The sequence below is a fragment of the Mus musculus genome, chromosome 14 (genome assembly GCF_000001635.26).
Source record: "Mus musculus strain C57BL/6J chromosome 14, GRCm38.p6 C57BL/6J".
NCBI classification, from domain to species: Eukaryota; Metazoa; Chordata; class Mammalia; order Rodentia; family Muridae; genus Mus; species Mus musculus.
Genome location: NC_000080.6, coordinates 65,303,907 through 65,324,982, shown reverse-complemented (window position 1 = coordinate 65,324,982; position 21,076 = coordinate 65,303,907). Strand labels below are relative to the sequence as shown.

At 45.9% G+C, this 21,076-nt stretch overlaps 1 protein-coding gene across 3 annotated transcripts in view; it reads right to left on the bottom strand.

Annotated features, from left to right (window-relative positions):
- Positions 1–1,009: 1,009 nt before the first annotated feature.
- Fbxo16 (F-box protein 16) overlaps positions 1,010–21,076 on the bottom strand; it is a 57,356-nt gene continuing 37,289 nt past the window's right edge. The window contains exons 8-9 of one of the 3 annotated variants that reach the window (NM_001360383.1): positions 4,843–4,878; positions 1,010–3,749 (exon numbers count right to left, since the gene is read on the bottom strand). In NM_001360383.1, the coding sequence (NP_001347312.1) occupies positions 4,849–4,878 (30 nt within the window). In that variant the 3' untranslated portion in view covers positions 1,010–3,749; positions 4,843–4,848. The remainder of the gene's footprint in view (positions 3,750–4,842; positions 4,879–21,076) is intronic. The other 2 variants (NM_001360381.1, NM_015795.2) reach the window with 2 other exon arrangements.

The following is a 21,076-nucleotide window of genomic DNA, read 5'->3' as shown; positions in this document are numbered from 1 at the left end:
TTACAATGTTGCTAGAGTGCCTATCCAGTACCCACAATGCCTGGGGTTTGTTTCCCAGTGTCTCATACATTGAGTGTGGTAGTCTTATACACACCAGTAATTTCAACATCAAGAGGTGGAGACAGTTTAAGATCATCTTCAGATACATACTAAGGTCAAGGTCAGCCTGGGGTACTTGCAACCCTCTCAAATACAAGTAGATCAACAGAAATAAATGGGAGGCTGGTGGGGAAAGTGTATGAAAAACAATATGTATTCGCACAAACAAAGTCCATTTTGGTGTCTGTGGGTGTCCTTCCAGAACCTTGCAACCCTGCAGCGTCTGTGTTGCCTTTGTTTCAAATTGAACAACTGTCCAGTTGACTAAAGAAACAGAAGTGACACTATGAACCTCTTATGACTAGAACTTCAAAGGTGACTCAGGCCCCACCAGACTTCAGAACCCTAGGCTTCAAGAAGGGAACAAAGGCTCTGCCTGCAGCCTTCACAGAGCCCTAATGGATGGCTCACACCACAGTGCCAGCCGTGTCCCTCCTCGAGTGTAACTACTTATGACATGATCAAGGGTCGTCCATTTGCAGACTGTCCAGGTTCTCCATCTGCCCATGGTTCCTGGTGTATTACCCTCCAGAGCCTGTGTTCCCTTTGTTTCAAATGGAACAACTGTCTGGCCAACTAAAGAAATGGAAGTGTCCATGAGGACACAGGCTCTGGGAAGAGAACACCCTTCCCATGGGAAAGACACAAGATCTCAGCGCGGAAGGATGCTTTAGTGCAACGCTATGTGGGACAAATGAAGTGATTATTACTAGATTGTGTTTTGTCCCTACCTATCATCTGGACACACACCACTTTCTTCTGTACCACCAGTCTGGGCCACTGTCAAAACTCTTTGTGTGTGTGTGTGTGTGTGTGTGTGTGTGTGTGTGTGTAGACTGTTTGGTATCACAATGGACAGCCGTGTTTGCCATCCTTTTCCTTACTGCGCAACATACCTACAATAGACAGCTTGCTGAGGAAGGATTTATTTGGCCACAGAAGAAACCAGAGCTCACTTTGTTGCAAACGGGGTGGAGCGTTAGATAGGAAGGGGCCAAGAATAAGACAGACTCTTCAGAGGACGAACTCTGGGACCTACTCCCTCCAACCAGCCTCACCTCCTAAAATCTTACTTGGTGTAACTCTATAATGAATTAATGTACTGATGACGTCAGAACCCTCATGGTGTAATCATCCCACAGTGATTGGATTTGTCACCTAGAGACCAAGCTTTCAATGCATCAGCCTCTCGTGGGTTCCTTCATATTCAGACAATAACAGCAAACACTGCTTTTCCATTATTCTACTTTACTTAGGTAACTACATCGCAGAACAGCAGTTTCTGGGGAACTGAGATGGGTATATGGGTAGATGGTTGATTGTAGAAAGAAATGTTTTGAAGTAAGCCCATCAGAGACCACCACAAGGACACTTAGAAAGACAAAAAAAGAAAGGTATTATGGCTGGCCAGTGCCTGCACAGGGAACTTGCCATAACCATGCGACCCCAAGTTATGTACCAAAACCACATCCTGGTTGTCACAGTCGACTTAGCAAGGAGCAGAAAGACAGAAGCCGAAAAGCAAGGTGAGTACGTGCACGGACTTTCCTGGAACTGCGCCTAGGTGCTGGATGTGTTAGGTCTTTGTTTCCATGTTGGCAGGTACTGGGGCCTGTGTGTTGGGTTTTAAGATCAAAATGGTGCCTCTAACATTCATGAGTTGTGTTAAGGTCTGGGAGCCTGTTACATGAACATTCACGTCTGTACTGAGTTGTTGTGGATTTGGTTTTCATGCTTGCATTATGTTATTTGGGTTTCCAGAATCACAGAACCCGCATGTCTGCATGTAAATGCTGAGGGTCCCTACCCCCAGTTGGCTTTGATTGCTAAATAAAGATGCCAGTGGCCAATGGTTGGGCAGGGAGACAGAGACAGGACTCCAGGGAAAGGGGAGGGGGCAGGGGGGGAATGTGACATGTTGGGGAAGGAGAAGGACCAGGCCTGAGAAGTGTAGGACAGAGAGACAGGTAGACTACCAACATGTAAGAGTCATGGATCATGGCCCAGGAGAGCTGCAGGCCTGGATCCAGGGTGGCCAGGATGGAATACAGGTTTTGGTAAGTAATAAATCAGGAGAATGGGAGGGAAGAGTGTGTTAGCGACATGGAGGACTGATGTGGCCCAGCCACTGAGCAGATTAAGGCATATTAAATATAAGGCTCTGTGTGTGTGTCTTTCATTCCTAGAATCCAGAGCATTGGGGTGGGTAGCAAGGAGCATGTGTTCCACCACAGGGGAGATAAGAGTAGATTAATCTACTCCCGCTACACTAAGTGATTTTGTTCTGTTTTCCAGCTACTCCAAAGCTCTTTTAAATTGCTTACATGCCCATTGTCACTCCTTTAGACATGTGCTCTATTATTGCTGGAGTGGGAAGTTGGTGCATGCGGCGGCCAGAGGTCACCTTTCAGGAGTTAAGTTCTCTCCTTCCACCATGGTTTCTGAGAACGGAACTCATCAGGCCTACACAGGATGCTTTCTTTGGCTGAGGCATCTCCCTGGTACCAGCCCTGTACTCTTTCCCTCCATGATGCTGGTTATTTTCCATGGTTCTGCCTAGACTTACTGCTCAGCCTTGCCAGTTCTGCTCTCTTGCCTCAGGAGGCTGGCAGCTAAGGACAGAATCACTAGTATCTTTTCTTCTAGTTCCAGATGGGTGACGCCAGGAGTGTGGGAGAGTGTAAGAGAGAAGAAGAGTTGGGTATCACTACTTCCCTCCCCACATTCCTCTGCCACCTCCAACACACCATGTCTGCCAGCCTCTCTCTGAAGGCCGCCGCAGAAGCTGGACCCAAGACCTCCACTCTCCCTGCTCCCTTCATCTCTTTGGCACAAAGGATGATAAAGTTTCTCACTGCTGCCAGGTCCAGGGGCTTCAGCATCCTATCTTGATTTTCTTAATCCTGCCCCATAGCATGTGTTTCTGGCTGAACCATGTCTCTTGTAAAGCTACACGCTGAACTCCTAACTTCGATATCTTATAAAGGGCCTGCATTTGACTTAGAAGAGGAGACTCATGTAAAGACAGGAAGATGGCCAATGGAGAGAGACCTCGAGACCTTGGTGTCACTTGCTGACACATCACCTCAGACTTCCAGTATTCAGACTGTGAGCTAATGCACTTCTATTGCAGAAACCACTCGATCTGTGCTATAGCTAACGCCCTAAGCATCTCCTTTACCAACTTCTGAAGGAGCCTGGGGGTGTCATTCCCTTCCCAGGCCTGATTTTCCTAGTACTACCAACGAGGACATTAGACATCCCCCCATCAAACCCAAGATGTCTATTGCCATATTTCCAAGAGTCTGCGTTTGTCACCATTTCTGCTGTTCATTCTCTTTTCCTGAGATACACAAACTCGCAGGACCTTTCACAGTAAGATACTTAAGCCAAAAGAGTTTAATGGAGGGACTAGCTAGAATCCAACTCTCAGCTGTGAAGAACACCTTGTCGTTTCTAGAAAAAGTCCTTTTCCAATCCTTTAATCAGCTTTGACTCTGGAGCCTCGGTGAGGGTGACTGAAGCCCGGGGTGTTTCTGAAGATGCTCCAGGAGTGCTTCCGTTGCTGCTTCACGGTCTGAGGGTGCCACTGGCAGATGCAGAGGCCAGGCGAGACGAACTGGAACTTTTGGAGGGGAACTCAGGGAGATCTAGGGAAGAAAGAATGCCGTTAGAGGGAAGGTTGTGGAAGTGCCCAAGGAAGCCATGCATTTAAACTTCCTATAATAATGTGATGTAACCTAATGCAGTCATAAGGCAGGTGGGGATTTCTGAAATTCCCCAGGAACTTCTACATCACCCCCATGCAGTCTTTACCTTGAACTACAACTAGTAAAGTTTCACCTTCAAATGGTCTTTCACAAACTCAATGCGTGTGTGTGTGTGTGTGTGTGTGTATCTTAGTGCACACCCGTGAACACATGTCAGGACATTAAGTTCATTCCTCAAGAATTGCCCATCAGGCTGGAGAGATGGCTCAGTGGTTAAGAACACTGACTGCCCTTCCAAAGGTTCTGAATTTAAATCCAGGTAACCACATGGTGGCTCACAACCATCCATAATGAGATCTGACGCCCTCTTCTGGAGTGTCTGAGGACAGCTACAGTGTACTTATGTATAATAATAACTAAGTCTTTGGGAGAGTGGACTGAGTGAGTGGGGTTGACCAGCGTGAGCAGAGATCCTAAAATTCAATTCCCAGCAATCACATGAAGGCTCACAACCATCTGTAGAGCTACAGTGTACTCATATACATAAAATAAATAAATAAATCTTTTTTTTTAAAGGAGTTACCCATCTAGGTTTTTGTTTTGTTTTGTAATACTGGGGCTCACCAGTTAGGCTAGGCTAACTGAGCCCTAGGGATTCACCTGTCTAGACCTCCTAAGTGCCGAGGTTATAAGCACACACCACCATCCTTTGCTTTTCACACGGGTCCTCATGCTTGCCGGGCAAGCACTTTACAGACCGAGCCATCTCCCCACACCCACCACATTTTATATGGACCTGGAGAAAATCATGAAAGGGAAAGGGAGGGGTGGAGCCATCCACAGTCTCCATTTTAGAAGTAAATACAAGGGAGGAACAGCGACAGGGCACAGTCACAGCTTCAATGTCACAGCTGGCTCTGGAGACTTCCGCGTCTTAGACCAGGGAATGCCAGCACTGTCCCCATGCCTTTCACCATACGTATCTGCATGCACCCTTTTAAACAAGGCAGATGGCCCAAGGTGACATCCCCACCTCAACTCACAGTGACCACAGGTCTCTCCTTGATGGCTGGCCGTGGGCAGGAAAGGGAGAGGGAAAGCAGAAAGTGAGAAGATAAGGCAAGCTGAGCTAGAGGCAAGAGTTCGGAAGTGCTTGATAAAGTTGGCCTTTGAGGCCAGGCACTTGGGAGGCAGAGGCAGGTAGGTTTCTGTGGACTTGAAGCCAGATAGGTCTACACAGTGAGCTCCTATCTCAAACAATAAATTAAACTTTTAAAAAGTCTGCCCTTGGATTTCTGAGTTCGAGGCCAGCCTGGTCTACAAAGTGAGAGCCAGGGCTATACAGAGAATCCCTGTCATGAAAGAAAAAAAAAAAGTCTGCCCTTGAGCCCATTATGAAGGCATATACATCTATCATTCCAGCTGTCTGAACTTAGAGGAAGGAGGGGCTGCTGAAAGCTCAAGGCCAGCCTGGGCCTTGAAACATACCAAACAAACACAAAGAGCAAAAAGTCAATAGTTTGCCTTTCCCTTGGCTTCAGTTGCATAGCGATAAAAGATGATTCTCATGGCCACAGACCCTTGCCCTCTGTCATTTCCCGCCATGCCACCCCACCCCACCCCGTCCCCGTGCTCCCCCGACCCCCTACTCCATCTTGTCAGGCAAGGTGCAGATGACGTGAAATCACTAATCCATCTTACGCTCTGACTCATGTTTGCAGGCTTCCTCAGAATCTTGGAAATCTCTTCATTTTCATGGATTCAGAAACCAGGGATTGCTGTCACTTTCTCTACCATTGGCTAACTGTCCCGCAAGGTTACACTGTGTGGCATGGTCTTTCCCCACACCTCTGACCTGCCTGAATTCCTAACAGCTAACTCACCCTCCAAGGTCCACTTTTCTCCTAGAAGTATCAATGTACAAAATCTCACATAGCCCAGGCTAGCCACTTTGAACTCTTCTCGATCCTTCTGCCTCTGCCTCCTGAGTGCTGGGATTATAGTGACACATGACTACACCCAGAGATTCTAATGTATTGTAGACATTTTCACCCTCAGTACATTGGAGGCCTGAGGGTGACGCCAGATGCTTTCCTCAATTGCTTTCCAGCTTGATTTCCGAGGCACCATCTTTTGTTGGCCTGGAGGTTGCTGACTCAGCTAGACTGGCTGTCCAGAAAGCACCACTCTTGCTTGTCTCTGTCTTCCCACAGCTGGGATCTTGGGCAAACACACGCCACCATGATCAACTGGGCACTGGCTAGATGTCAACCTCAGGTCCCCATGCTTGTATGGTAAACATTTTATAGCCTGAGCCATCTCCCCAGCCCTGTCTTTTGAGTTTTAGGATAAGATTTCTCTGGGTAGCCCAAGTTGTCCCTGAACTTGCAACAGTGCTCCTGCCTCTGCCTCAAGCGCAGGGATTACACATTTGCATGAGCCTGCCCATCTTGAATGCTTTCATCTTCTGGCATTCCCAGAACATCACCGATCCCTCCATCTTGGCCTTCCCAGCAATCACATGAAGGCTCACAACCATCTGTAGAGCTACAGTGTACTCATATATATATATATATATATATATATATATATATATATATTTTTTTTTTTTTAAAGGAGTTACCCATCTAGGTTTTTGTTTTGTTTTGTAATACAGCAGGGTTGGTCAGTGGTCTGGGGCTCACCAGTTAGGCTAGGCTAACTGAGCCACAGGGATTCACCTGTCTAGACCTCCTAAGTGCCAAGGTTATAAGCACACACCACCATCCTTTGCTTTTCACACGTGTGCTGAGGGTCAACCTCAGGTCCTCATGCTTGCCGGGCAAGCACTTTACAGACCGAGCCATCTCCCCACACCCACCACATTTTATATGGACCTCGAGAAAATCATGAAAGGGAAAGGGAGGGGTAGGGCCATGGTGGCTTGGTCTTGTTCATCTCTGTGTCTTGGTCTCCGTGCCTGCAAAGCTGGGGCCTTGTGCTTCACTGTTTCAACAGGGGCCATCTACAAAGGTCCAGAATATATTGGATGGTGATTTTTAAAAAATATTTATTTATTTATTTATTTATTTATTTGTTGTATGCAAGTACATTGTAGTTGTCTTCAGACACTCCAGAAGAGGGCATCAGATCTCATTACAGATGGTTGTGAGCCACCATGAGGTTGCTGGGCTTTGAACTCAGGACCTTTGGAAAAGTCCTCAGTACTCTTAACAGCTGAGCCTTCTCTCCAGCCCCAGATGGTGATTTTTTCCCCCCACAAAAGTAGACAAAACAAGGGCTGAAGTAACAAGCAGTTAAGTTCAAAGTGTCGGAAGTGCCAGTATTGAGGGTGGGGGCAGGGGGATAAGAGCACAGAACCTTCCCTTGTTTGATGTTTTCAGTGTTGGTTTAAGATCCCTGTAGCGACTGATGAGGGGACTGAGGCAGGAAGGTTAAAGTTCAAAGCCTACCTGGGCTACAAAAAGAGTTCTAGGCCAGCTCCAGGGAATTTAGCAATTTAGTTAAACCTTGTCTCAAAATAAAGCTGGGTGTGGTGGCACACCCACACCCACACCCACACCCACACATCTTGGATCCCAGCACTCAGGAGGTAGAAGCAGGTGGATCTCTGTGAGTTCGAGGCCAGCCTGGTCTACAGAGTGAGTTCCAGGACAGCCAGAGCTACACAGAGAAACATTGTTTTGAAAAGGAAAAGAAAGGAAAGGGAAGGGAAGGGAAGGGAAGGGAAGGGAAGGGAAGGGAAGGGAAGGGAAGGGAAGGGAAAGGGAAGGGAAAAGAGTTCTAGGCCAGCTCCAGGGAATTTAGCAATTTAGTTAAACCTTGTCTCAAAATAAAGCTGGGTGTGGTGGCACACCCACACCCACACCCACACATCTTGGATCCCAGCACTCAGGAGGTAGAAGCAGGTGGATCTCTGTGAGTTCGAGGCCAGCCTGGTCTACAGAGTGAGTTCCAGGACAGCCAGAGCTACACAGAGAAACATTGTTTTGAAAAGGAAAAGAAAGGGAAGGGAAAAGGGAAGGGAAGGGAAGGGAAGGGAAGGGAAGGGAAGGGAAGGGAAGGGAAGGGAAGGGAAGGGAAGGAAAGGAAAGGAAAGGAAAGGAAAGGAAAGGAAAGGAAAGGAAAGGAAAACAATACTCACAGAGAGAGAGAGAGAGAGAGAGAGAGAGAGAGAGAGAGAGAGAGAGAGAGAGAGAGAGCAAGCTCAACGGTAGAACAATTGCAAACATATGGGAGACCATAGGTTCAACCCTCAACCCTCAACACCACAAAAAGGAAAACAAAACAAAAAAATAAATAAGCAAATAAATCATAAATCAGTTGATTTCAGACCCACAGAAGGCAAGAGAATAAACCGAAGTGTTCCTCTGTGCCCTCTCAGGAACAATACAAAGTGCTGCCTACTGAAGGAGGCCAAGGCCTGGCTCTCCTGATAACAAGACAGGGCTTGCCTGCTCTCACCTGTAACACTTTCAGGTTTAATCCTATTACTGAGCCCTGCTTATCTGTCACTGAATTAGAGGAACCCTTTGCTTGGGAGCCCCAGGCAGCCACAGGCCTGGGCAGGCTCTTTGCCGCCCTCCTTCATGGTGGCAGGTCCCAGGGGCTCCCACTGCCTTGCTCCCCCCTACACACCCCCATGGTAGCTGTCCCCGCCTGTCCAGACTGTTGGCTTTCTCTCTTCTGCTGAGAGCAGCTCTGGGAAGCTGGTTTTCTTATGTCTATTTTTCTTGTCCTAGAAAGCAGTTACAGACCCTCTGCAGTTTAAGGCTGGGGTTTTGTCTGTTTTGTCTTTTGGGTGTGTGTATATAAGCACACATGGGCATGTGAATGTCCATACATGTGGGGGCATGTAGATGTGTGGATGTCCATGTGGAAGCCAGAGGACAACCAGTGTCATTTCTCAGGGGTCATGCATCGTATTTTTTGAGACAAGATCTCTCAATGGCCTAAAACATGGCTCCCAAGAGAGGCCAGGGACCAGCACTGATCTGTTTGTCTTCACCCTCCCAGCTCTAGGATTACAAGTGTCCACTGCCATGACCAGCTCCCTGCCTCACACACCTTACACAGGTGCTGGGACCAAATTCAGGTCCTCATGCTTGCAAGGCAATCACTTTCCCAATGGAGCCGTCTCCCTAGACCCAGTTTACAACTTTAGTGTCAGCCTGGTGGTGGTGGCGCACACCTTTAATCCCAGCACTTGAGAGGCAGAGGCTAGCCTGATCTACAGAGAGAATTCCAGGACATCCAGGGCTAGATGGAGAAACTCTGTCTTCAAAAAAAGCAGGAGGGCTGTCGAGATGGCTCAGCAGGTAAGAGCACTGACTGCTCTTCCAAAGGTCCTGAGTTCAAATCCCAGCAATCACATGGTGGCTCACAACCACCCGTAATGATATCTGATGCCCTCTTCTGGTGAGTCTGAAGTCAGCTACAGTGTATTTGTGTATAATAATAAAGAAATCTTTACACGAAAAAAGCAGGAAGAGGAGGAGGAGGAATAAGGGGAGGAGGAGGAGGAGGAGACTTTAGTGTCTGCTTTTTTATTGTTGTGGCGCTCTCTCTCTCTCTCTCTCTCTCTCTCTCTCTGTGTGTGTCTTACACTGTAGCCCAAGCTGGCTTGGAACTTATCAATATAGCACATGATAATCTCAAACTCATAGCAATCCTCCTGCCTCAGCCTCCCAAAGGATTACAGGCATGAGCCATAAGCCATAAGATTTAAAAGAAAAACAGGGAAGATATATAAAAGGGTGGAAACCTTACAGGGCTGGCCCATGATCTGCGACACCTGACTGTTGTTGAAATAACTAGAAATGTTCCTTACCCTAATCCCAGGGCCCCCCAAATCTTCTCCTTCCTACTGATCTTTGCTACGTTGCCATGAGCTCCCCAAAATATTCACCTTCTCAAACATAAACGTAGCAATGAGGAAAATGTTAGGAAGGTGACTGTCTTAGTTAGGGTTTTACTGCTATGAACAGACACCATGACCAAGGCAACTCTTATAAAAGACATTTCATTGGGACTGGCTTACTGGTTCTGAGGTTCCATCCATTATCATTATGGTGGGAAGCATGACAGCATCCAGGCAGGCATGGTGCTGGAAGAACTGAGAACTCTACATTTTGTTCTGAAGGCTTTTAGGAGAAAACTAGCTCCCATGTGGCCAGGAGAAGGATCTTAAAAAGCTCAATCGTACAGTGACACACTTCCTGCAACAAGGCCACACCTCCTAATAGTGCCACTCCTTGGGCCAAACATATTCAAACCACCACAGTGACAGAACTAATTTCAAGCTGTTCATTTAATCCCTGAGTACTTCAGGTTAAATCTGTTTTCACTAACCCCCCCTCCTACACGGGGCTTCTTCCCCAAAGGCTCCAATAGGGTCTTGGAGATTTTTCTCCATTTCTTTAAAATTTGGGTTTCTTGGTTTTTTTTTTTTTTTTTTTTTTGCATAGGTTACTTTTCTGCATAATTTAATACTCAAAAATTGAGAAAGTGCTCAATTAAACTTCCCTCTTTTCATCTCCCATGTTCCCCTTTACAAGGCCAGCCAAGGTTATCTGTTGCTTTATAATCTTCTAAAGATATTGTGTGCAATCACAATGTTCACAATAAATATAAGTGCAAATGTACACAAGAAAATACAAGCTTTGTCCATGGGAACATACATGCACAAGTGTGCACACCACACACACGTCAACACAAAAACACAGGGTTAGCTATTGTTCCTCTCTCTTTAAAAATATTTTTGTTTCTTCTTTGACAAGTTCATAATGCATATACTTTATTTTGATCATATGTGTCCCCTACTACCCTCCACGACCCCTCTTACATCCTCTGAATCTCTTCTTTCCAGCAAGTCCTCCTCCTGCCTTCATGACTTTTAAATTTTCATTATTATAACTCTGAGTTTAATTAGTGTTTACTGGAACATGGGCAACTTACCAGCGGCCACAGCACTGAAGAAAAATGACTCCTGTTCCTCCAGCAGTCATAATGTCAATGTTCCTTAGCTAGAGCTGGGACTGCATGAACCCGCCCCCGTTCATGATGGACAGCTGAGTGGCCCCTTCTTGTGTGGGTCTTGCACAGCTAACCACAGCTGCTTCAAGTTCAGCATCTCTACAGTGGAGTCAATGGAATTTGCTTACACACTGGGCAGCTACCTAGATCATCATGGCTGAATCTACTTCTACTCTTGTCATGATTTCTGGCCCTTACATCTAGACCTCCTTTGAATAGTTCACTTGGAGACCCACAAGTCCCTCAAATCTGCTGTGTCTGCTGGGTTCTGGCCTCAGTTGGTGCTTTCCCACTCTAGCCTACAAGCCATCAGAGGGCAGGAATGGTGTCTTATCCTGCGGTTTCCCTAGTGCCTGGTCCAATGCCTGCCAAATACTTGTTGAATCGGTGCAATCTATCCCAGTGGCTCCGTTTTTTTATTATAGGACAGCAGATGCTGCTGATAGGTTGGATGCCAGAAAAGTGGGTGAGAGGACCCAGAGGCCGCTGAAGTAGAGGGATTCATGAAACAGTAGTGCCCTAGAAAAGTGGTAAGCTGGAAACCACCTGAATGAATAAGTTGATAGACAGACCTGCGATTTTCATCCTGTAGTTGATTTTAAAAAAATTCATGTTATGTACAGCTACTTGGAAATTATCAGTTATATGAACAACACCATTGGATACACACGTGAATCAATTTAGAGCGTTAGGCAAAGCACTTAGAGAGTATGGCAAATAAGGAGATACAGTACTGAGGATAGCATGTAAGGTGCGCCAGTCGCTCTTCCAGAAAGCAAATGGCCATTGATGTAAGTACCTGGAATCAAACATTCCTTAGTTCATTTAATCTTTCCAGCACTTCTGTAATGTGGAAAAGAAATGGAAAGGGCAGAGCCGAGCACAGGCATGTACCTACAGCCCCAAGTACTTGGGAAGCTGAAGCAGGAGAATCATTTGAGTTCACTTATTTGAGGCCAATAGAATGAGATTCCATGCGGGGCAGTGGTGGCGCACGCCTTTAATCCCAGCACTCGAGAGGCAGAAGCAGGCAGATTTCTGAGTTTGAGGCCAGCCTGGTCTACAAAGTGAGTTCCAGGACAGCCAGGGCTACACAGAGAAACCCTGTCTTGAAAAAACAAACAAACAAACAAACAAACAAACAAACAGAATGAGATTGCATGTCGGAGAGGTGGGGGTGAGACAAGGCAAATCTTTACTTTGTAGGAGACCTCACCACCTTCAGGGTTTAGGAATTATGTCCCTTATTTTTATATCATGACTCCTAGTTAAGGTTATTACAGTGTGTCTAAGTGTGGACTACTATTTGACCAAGATGATTTAAGCACTGGCTGATGACTGTCAGGGGAGATGAAGGCTCACTGAGTGAGTTCTCAATCCTCCCGGGGCAGGATTTATGAGAAGCAATGGCTGATCTATTTCTGCCCGGGATTCTGTAAGGAAGACCCCTGCCCTGGGGAAATAGAAATGGTGTATTAGGGGGAAATCACCAGCACTGCCTGAAGATGCTTCCAGCATGGCTTTGTGCGTGGTTTTCCTGAGGCAAAACTGTCAGCTGCAGAGGAAGATGAGGCAATGTAGCCAGGGTTTTGAAACTGTAACCCAAGACTTCAAGTTTCTGCCACTCAGCCGTCCAAGTAGGTGAAATAAGGCAGATACCTTGCAAAATACACACAGGCCATACATGTGGGCCAAGGGCTCACTCCTGCTTCAAAACACCCACATCTTAGCGCATGGGATTCTAGCAGATTTTTAACAAAGCCCCACATTACCAAATGCTGCACACACAGAGAAATACATAAATATACATATGTACATACATATACAGAAATAAATAATATATGCATACACATAAAATACACATTTACATACATGCATACACACAAATATACATATATACAAACATAAACACATAAATTCTCACAATTCAGATGTATATGAAATATACACATACACAAATCCACATGCATACACACATATGCATACATTTATACATAAATACACACATATACACATACATTAACACAGTACATACATATAAATACATACATACAAATATACATTCACACATATACACACATGCATGTATACACACAGATGCATATACATATGCACCCTCCACTACCTATATCCTTATATAGTTTAAATATTATGAGAGGAGTGATTAAAACCTGTCATCATGGATACAACAACATATAATTCACAAGTAAAATTCTTTCCTGGTAGATCCTAAGTAGATGTTACTTTGTGCCAAATGTTTTGGTTTAAATAGCCATTTGGCATCTGTCTAAATGTTTGGTGACAGAGAAGCAGGAAGGCCCCTCTTAGTTGGAAATGCCAAGGTCATTCATTATGTCTAGAATGCCGACACAGGAAGCTATGAGACAGAGCACACACTCAGCCCCCGAGCAGTAAAGGAGAAATGCTGCCTCTAGACAGGGTTCCCAGGCCTTTTTCTTTCAGGAATCAACACCACCAGCCAAAGTTGGTGGTAGTGTACTCAGTACCCTGGGCTTCAGTATAGGAGGGTGGAGTGAAACACAGCAGTACTGGGGAGCCAGTGTAGGGAATGTACACAGATACACAACACATATACAAACAGATACATAATATATATAAAACAGATACACAACATATATACAAACACAGATACACAACACATATACAAACAGATACATAATATATATATAAAACAGAAACGGATACACAGTGATGCAGAGGCCCTATGGCCAAAGAAAACACATGGCTTGCACTTCCACTTTTACTTTGAGACAGAGTTTCTAGCCCAGGCTGACCTTGAACTCCTGTAGTCAAGGTTGACATTGAACTGATTCTTCTCTCTCTGCATCACCTGATGCTCAGCTGATGTGGTGCTGAGGATTGAACGTGGGGCTTTATGAATGCTAGGCAAGCACTGAGCCACAGCCCCACCCACTCCAGAAGGCAAACCAAGAGGAAAGGAAACTGGGGAGAGACGGGGATCGTCCGGACATTCCCAAGACTGGTTGTAGCCCCTGGCCGCTACCTTCGGTCTGTAGGGCTGGTCTCTCTGCCAGTTCCTCCTTTGTCTGCTTCTCAGCAGCTGCCCCTCACACCTGCTGTGTGGTCCCAGGTATGATTTAGGTTTGTTTGTTTGTTTGTTTATCTACAGTGGCTAGTTACAGTAGTCATTATCTGAAATGTAAGGGAGCAGAGGTATTTGATTTGGGAACATTTGTGTATGGGTGATGAGACACCTTCGGGATGAGTCCTGAGTCTACAGAGGAAATTCACTGATGTTTTGTGTATACCGCATACCCTGAAGGTGAGTGTCTGGGTTATTTTTCATGCACTTGACATCTTTCTGTGACCTGTGTTAGGAGGTCAGGTGTGGAATTTTCCCTGGTGTCACTCGGAAAATGTGATGTTTAGTTTTAGTTGTCAACTTGACACAATCTGAAATCACCTGGAAAAAAAGAGTCCCAGTGGGAGAATGCCTGCAGACATGTCTATGGAGGTTTGTCTTTATCTCCTTAATTGATGTGGGAAAACCCAGCCTGAAGAAAGCAATGGGCGGCACTAGTTTGGGGTTCTGGCCTATACAAATGTAGAGAGATGCTGAGCACCAACAAACCTGCATGCATCCGTTTTCTCTCCGCTCTTCAGATATAACTACATGCTTCTAGTTTCTGCCTTGAATTTACCGCAATGATGGATTGTAACTCAGGATTGTGAGCCAAATAAGCCACTCCTCCCTTAAGGTGCTTGATGTCAGGGTATCGTATACAGCCAACAGAAGCGACAGGAGAACACAGAGCATTTCAGATTTGGGCTTTTCAGATTAGGGATGTGCCCCACATATTACCATGACTGGCAACTACTGGAGGGTGCTCACTTTGAGCTAAGAACTAACCGCTTCACCTCGTCCCAACCCTGTGTCAGTCCTATTAACTCTCTCCATTTTTCCAGATGAGGAAATAGTCCCCAGAAAGCTTAAATGCCCTGGGTTAAATTTCCAAGCTACAGAAGTTGGGATGCTGGGCATTGAGACTGGGTTATCTGAGTCCTACCCTGTGCTCTTAGACAGCAAAGTAAACAACAAGGATGGTGTGTAACAGAGAAGAATGTAGACACGTAGTAGGTGCTTGTGATGGCTAGTGTTGGTGTCAGCTTAACAAGATCTCAAGTCAGCTGGGAGTTGGGTCTGTGAGTCTATCTGTGGGGGACTGTCTTAAGTTAATGGATGTGGAAAGACCCTCTTGACTATGGGTGAGACCAAAAGCAGGGAATGCAGGACTGTAGAGAGTGAAGAGGTTAAACTTAGCTCCACCATGCACTCATTAAGTCATTGCTTTGGGGGCTTGACTGTGAATGGAATGCGGCAGGCTGTTTCAAGTCCCTGCTGCCTTGATTTCCCCACAATCACAAACTATAACCCCAAGTTGCTAGGGAGATGAACCGTTTCCCCATAAGTTGCTCTTGTTGGAGTATTTTAACGCAGCATTGGAAAAAGAAACCGAGACAGATATAGGTATCAAGGTGTGTTTTTGCTGCTGTTATAAACCCAACCATATGGCTCCTAGGCCTTTGGAACTATTCTGTGGGAGGAATATGGAAGACTTTGAAACTTGTGCTAGAACAACCATTGAATGCTGTGGTGGTTTGAATAGGTATGGCCCCTATAGACTCATGTGTTTGGGTGCTTGGCCCATGGGGAGTGGCAGTATTAGGAGGTGTGGCCTTGGAGTAGGAGTGGCCTTGTTGGAGGAATTGTGTCACTGTGGGGGTGGGCTTTGAGGTCTTATAATGCTAAAACACCAGTGTGGAATAAGAGTCTCCTCCTGGCTGCCTGTGGAAGACAGCCCCTCCTGTCTGTCTTCAAATCAAGATGTAGAATTCTCAGCTCCTTCTCTAGCACCATCCCTGCATGGACACTGCCATGCTTCCTACCACAATGATAATGGACTGAACCTCTGAAACTGTAAGCCAGCCCCAACTAAATGTTGTCCTTTATAAGTGTTGCCTTGGTCATGGTATCCCTCCACAGCCATAAACCCCTAAGTGAGACAAATGCTATGAGCCCTGCCAAGGTGTACTGTTCTCTAGACCTGTGAGTCAAACCAATTCTTTCTTCCTTAAATTGCCTATGCCAGGGTATTTAATCTCAAGAGTGAAAGAAACCAACATGATCCTTATTTATATCTTACATTTATGTGCTAACACAAACCCTATAAGATAAAGGCCATGATTCCCATTTTATAGATGGAGAAAATGAGGCTCAGAGAGACTATCTCACCCACAGTCAGGCCATTTAGCAAAAGATCCCAATTTCACCTCTATGTATAGCCACATTCTTTCTGCTTTTCTCCAAATGACATCTCCAGATGTTTCTTTGGTGGAATTAGATTATTTAAAATCGCTCCTGTGGAAATGTGTAGTTTTGCATACCCAAACCAAATAGATATTATAAAACAAACGGGGAGAGTTTGCTGGAATTTGAGAGCAGTCATTGATGACTGTCAGCAGGAAACCAGTTTAGGTTCTCTTTTGTAACTTTCTTCGTCTTAGGGAATCTTATTTTCCAAAGTTCAAAGAAAAAGATGAGAGGGTAAACAAGAATTATTGGCTTAAAATTCTCAAATGAAATGGCTTACCTTTGGTATTCTACCTCATGTTAGGTTAATCACAGCCATGGCCTCCAGGAAAGGAGAAAAGGAAGCAATCACACATTCATTAGGTGACTAGGGGACTCTGTAGAGTCAGATCCAACCTGGAATGTGTGTGTGCATGTGTGTGCATTTGTAGGTAAAAGCCAGATAACTTCTGGTGTGGTTCCTCGGATATAATCTACCTTGATTTTTGAGACAGGGTCTCTTATGGGCCAAGGATTTAGCAATTAGGCCAGGCTGGCCAGTTAGGGAGCCTTAGGCATCCCCTCATCCTTGCCTACCCAGCACAAGGACTGCAAACACATAGCACCACTCCCGGCTCCCCCCAACACCCTCTCAGCCCTGCAGGTTCTAGGAATTGAACTGAGGGATGGCCATATTTTTAAAAGGCAAGCTCTTTGCCAACAAATTATCTCTCTAATGTCCGCCCCCCACCCCGAGCTTAGAATATACTTTAACAATGACAACATTTTCTACACTGGAAGACAGAAGCTCTAAAAGACTGACTGTTAGAGTTGAAACGGGACCCTAGCTTCTTCTACTCTTTCTGTCACACCGTCTGGAATTATTTTAGCGTATATTTTCTTTCCTCCTATTTGATTTAGCAAGGCACAATGAGAATGCTTAAAGAAACATTAAAAAAAATAGTCAGGACACTAAGAGTAAAGTGAGCCTGGAAAGAGGTGAAGAAAGTAATTGCCTTCTGGAGGCTGGAATTAGCAGTGGGTCTTATCTAAGGCAATTAGAGAGAATCAGTGGGTAATTAAAGGCTCAACAGCTTGCTGAAATCCCCAGCCCAAACACGACCTGGGAAGCAAGAGCTAATTTCCAAGGAAAAGTCCAATGGAGATAAAGCTGTGTGCATTTTATACTCAACCTGGTAGGAAGGAAAGGTCAAAATAAGAGGTCAGCTAAGGGGTGTGTGTGTGTGTGTGTGTGTGTGTGTGTGTGTGTGTGTGTGTGTGTGTGTGCTGGAGAGCCGAGTGAGTTCAGTGGTTAAGAGCACTGACTGCTCTTCCATTGGACTGAGGTTGGAGTCCCAGCTCCACACAGCAGTACACAATCACCTGCTACCCCACTTCCAGAGGATCTGACACCCTCTTCTGGCTTCTGTAGACACTCGTAATGTGGGGTGCCAACATACATGCAGGCAAAACACATGAACATGCTAAAATGAATCCTCTCTCTCTCCCCTCCCTTACTGTGTGTGTATCTATGTCATCTGTGGTCTTACGAGGCTAATTCCAGGAAGTCTGATACTCACAAACTGGATTTTTGTACCATCTCAAGAGCCTTGTCTTCTTGAGCTTTTAGACGTGTAAGCCCTTATTTCTGTGTGTGTGTGTGTGTGTGTGTGTGTGTGTGTGTGTGTGTGTGTGTGTGTGTATAGTTAGTAGAATTTCCACAGATCCTTTCCCTGGTCTCAAGCACTCTAGTAAGCACTGTAGGCTTAGGTTTCCCCTTCTCTGCATCCTGGTGTCTGCTAACACATGCTTTTCTGCCCCATTCCTCTCTACAAAGTCACCAAAGCCTCCCTGCAGGGAGACAGGCCCTCCTTTAGAGGCCAGCTGTCAAGATATGGTGTGTGTGTGTGTGTGTGTGTGTGTGTGTGTGTGTGTGTGTGTGTGTGAGATTGATACCAGACTGGGAAACCTTTGAAGTTTAAAGACGAGGGAGAGCACTGTGGCATTGTGGTGTGTGTGCTTTTTAGTTGCTCTGTTTGGGATGGGGTCCTGTCATGACTAATAGTGGTGGGGATTTCTTCATCTGAATGAACATTTCCCAGAAAAATCTTGGAGAACTCAAAGCATCCCCAACCAGAGATAAGCTTGATTCCCATCTTCTAACAGATGCTAGCAGTCGGCTACATCCCAGGCAGCCCCTGGGGATCTCATGAAGAAGAGAGAACACAAGAGAAAGCCGGCTTCCAATGTCTTCAGTGCTGTTAAGCTGGAATCAGGCAAGCTCACAGTTCCAAGTGTAAATTAGAAGTGGGTGCCCTGGGGACATTTTTCTTTAGACGGAGCCTCATCTCACTTGCTCTGAGGAGACAGGCAGAAGAGAAGCTGGTCCCCGCAGCTGCAGCTGGGACCCTATCGCAGGCCCACGGTTGTGCTCTTTCCTAGTGTGTCTCTGCTTCCTTCTTCCCCAGAGCTTTCCGTTTAACACTTTACCTTCTCCGGCTACCACACATCCCTCTCACATAGGACAGGCACAGGCCCCAGATTACAGTAGTCTCAGGCAGTCCTCTGGTTGGGTGATGGAGGCATGCCAGTTTATCTGTGCAGTTAGCACTGGCTGCTCCCCAAACACATTGTTCTTCCACCACAAACCTGCTGAAAAGATCCTAGAATTTCCCATCAAAGTCCTCCTTGGAATCACTTAGGATGCGGTCACATGTGTGCGATGTTCCCCCTCCTTATGAAGGATAAAGACTTCAGTGTCTGCTCCCTCCCCTTTCTAGGCTCCCTCAGCATCTTGTCACTATCACAAGGCAGGGTGAGGGAGTGGGAGGTGAGGAGTGGGGATAGGTGGGGACAGACACAGGGTCTGGGTTAGCTCAGGCTGACCTTGAATTTACTAAGTAGCCGAGGATAACCTTGACGTTCTGATCCTCCTGCTGCCTCACCTCCCAGTACTGGGTTTACAGGTATGAGCCACCATGACCAGGTTGTACGGTGCTGGGAATTGAACCCAGGACTTCATGCGTGTTAGTTGGTAGATTTTCCTTTTCTAGGACTGTAGCCTATAGTGAGGGCAAGCTGCCACGCTGTAAGAGAGGGGCTCTGAACACATTGCAGTCTCAACAGCCAAGCTTGTCCCGTAGGCCAGCACATCACAGGCATGAGTCAAAGTCCACAGCATAGTTCGGGGGTGGGGGTAGGGGTGAGGTCAGTTAATTATACTCCATGTTCTTTATCAAAACTACCAAATGTATGTAGTAATTATAATTAGTGTACTTACAAAACCAAACAAGCAGATATAATAATCATGTGTTTAGTAATTGCTAATTGTCCTCTGTCACTAATTCATTTGGTCTTCTCTGTTAGCCCTAATTAGCACAATCTCTTCATGGTTATTGTATGCATTCATTCATTCATTCATTCATTCATTCATCCATTCATCCATCCATCCACTCATTCATTCATTCATCTATTCATTCATTCATCTACTCATTCATTCATCCTTTTACCTATGCTTTTGAGGCAATGTCTTGCAGTTGACTCTGGCTGTCCTGGAACTTGTGCCGATCCTTCTCATGCCTCAACCTCCCCAATTTTGGGATTACAGGGTGTATCAGCACACCTAACCACTTTTTTCCTTTGGTATTTCGAGAGAGGGTTTCTTTGTGTAGCTCTGGCTGTCCTGGAACTTGCTCTGTAGACCAAGCTAGCCTTGGACTCACAGAGATCCACCTGCCTCTCCCTCCTGGTGCTGGAATTAAAGGCGTGTGCCACCACTGCACAGCACCTAAATATTTTTTAATGTCTTCATTGGTGATGGGGGCACAGGGTCTCACCTAGCCCAGGCTGGCCTTGAACTTGCTGTGTAGCCAAGGATAACCTTGAAGTTCTGATCGCCCTGCTTCACCCCCCTCCAGTACTGGGTTTACAGGTATAAGCCACTATGACCAGTTTGTGCGGTGCTGGGGATTGAACCCAGGGCTTCATGCGTGCTAGGTAAGTACTCCAACTGCTGAGTTACACCTCCAGCCCTCTACTTTTACATCTTTTTTGAAAAATAATTTATTCAATTTTATTTTATGTGCACTGGTGTGAGGGTGTCAGATTCCCTGGAACTGGAGTTACAGACAGTTGTGAGCCTCCATGTGGGTGCTATGAATTGAACCCGAGACCTTTGGAGGAGTAGCCAGTGCTCTTAACTATTAAGCCATTTCTCCAGCCCCCACTTTTGAATTCTAAAGAATATTTTAAGAAAGCTCTGCCAGTGTTTGATAGATGGTTAATGTCCAAAGCTATCGATTTTTGTTCTTTTCAAGCTGGAGAAACATTCAATTGCATTGATTATTTCTAAGCACACAATAGCACCAACCCTTATTATCTTCATAGTCTCTCCCTCCCTCCCTTCCTCCCTCCCTCTCTCCCTGCCCTCCCCTCCCTTCCCTCTATCTCTGTCTCTTTGGTATTTTGAGTTCTGTCTCCAACCCAGGCTCCTGAGTGCTAGAATCGAGTGGGCCACAGCATCCTGCTCAAATTCTGGTGGCAACCAGGTAGAAGGTCTCACAATGGCCTATGTGATAAGATTCATACTGTCTGTTGTTGGTGTTGTGTTTCTACTTTGGTCGTTGCAATCAGCAGATTCATGGACAACTTTACTGCTTTGGTCCAAGCCTCAGAGCCTGTACATACCTACAAGGAACCTCCCCCAGTGCAGTAGAACTAGTCTTCAGCACACAGGCAGGTCTATTTTAAGAAGCTCATCTCTCTCTCTCTCTCTCTCCCTCTCTCTCTCTCTCTCTCTCTCCCTCTCTCCCCCTCCCTCCCCTCCTCCTTCCCTCCCCCATCTCTCTCTCCCTCTCCTTCTCTCTCTCCCTCTCCCTTTCTAAAATAACACTTGAAAATA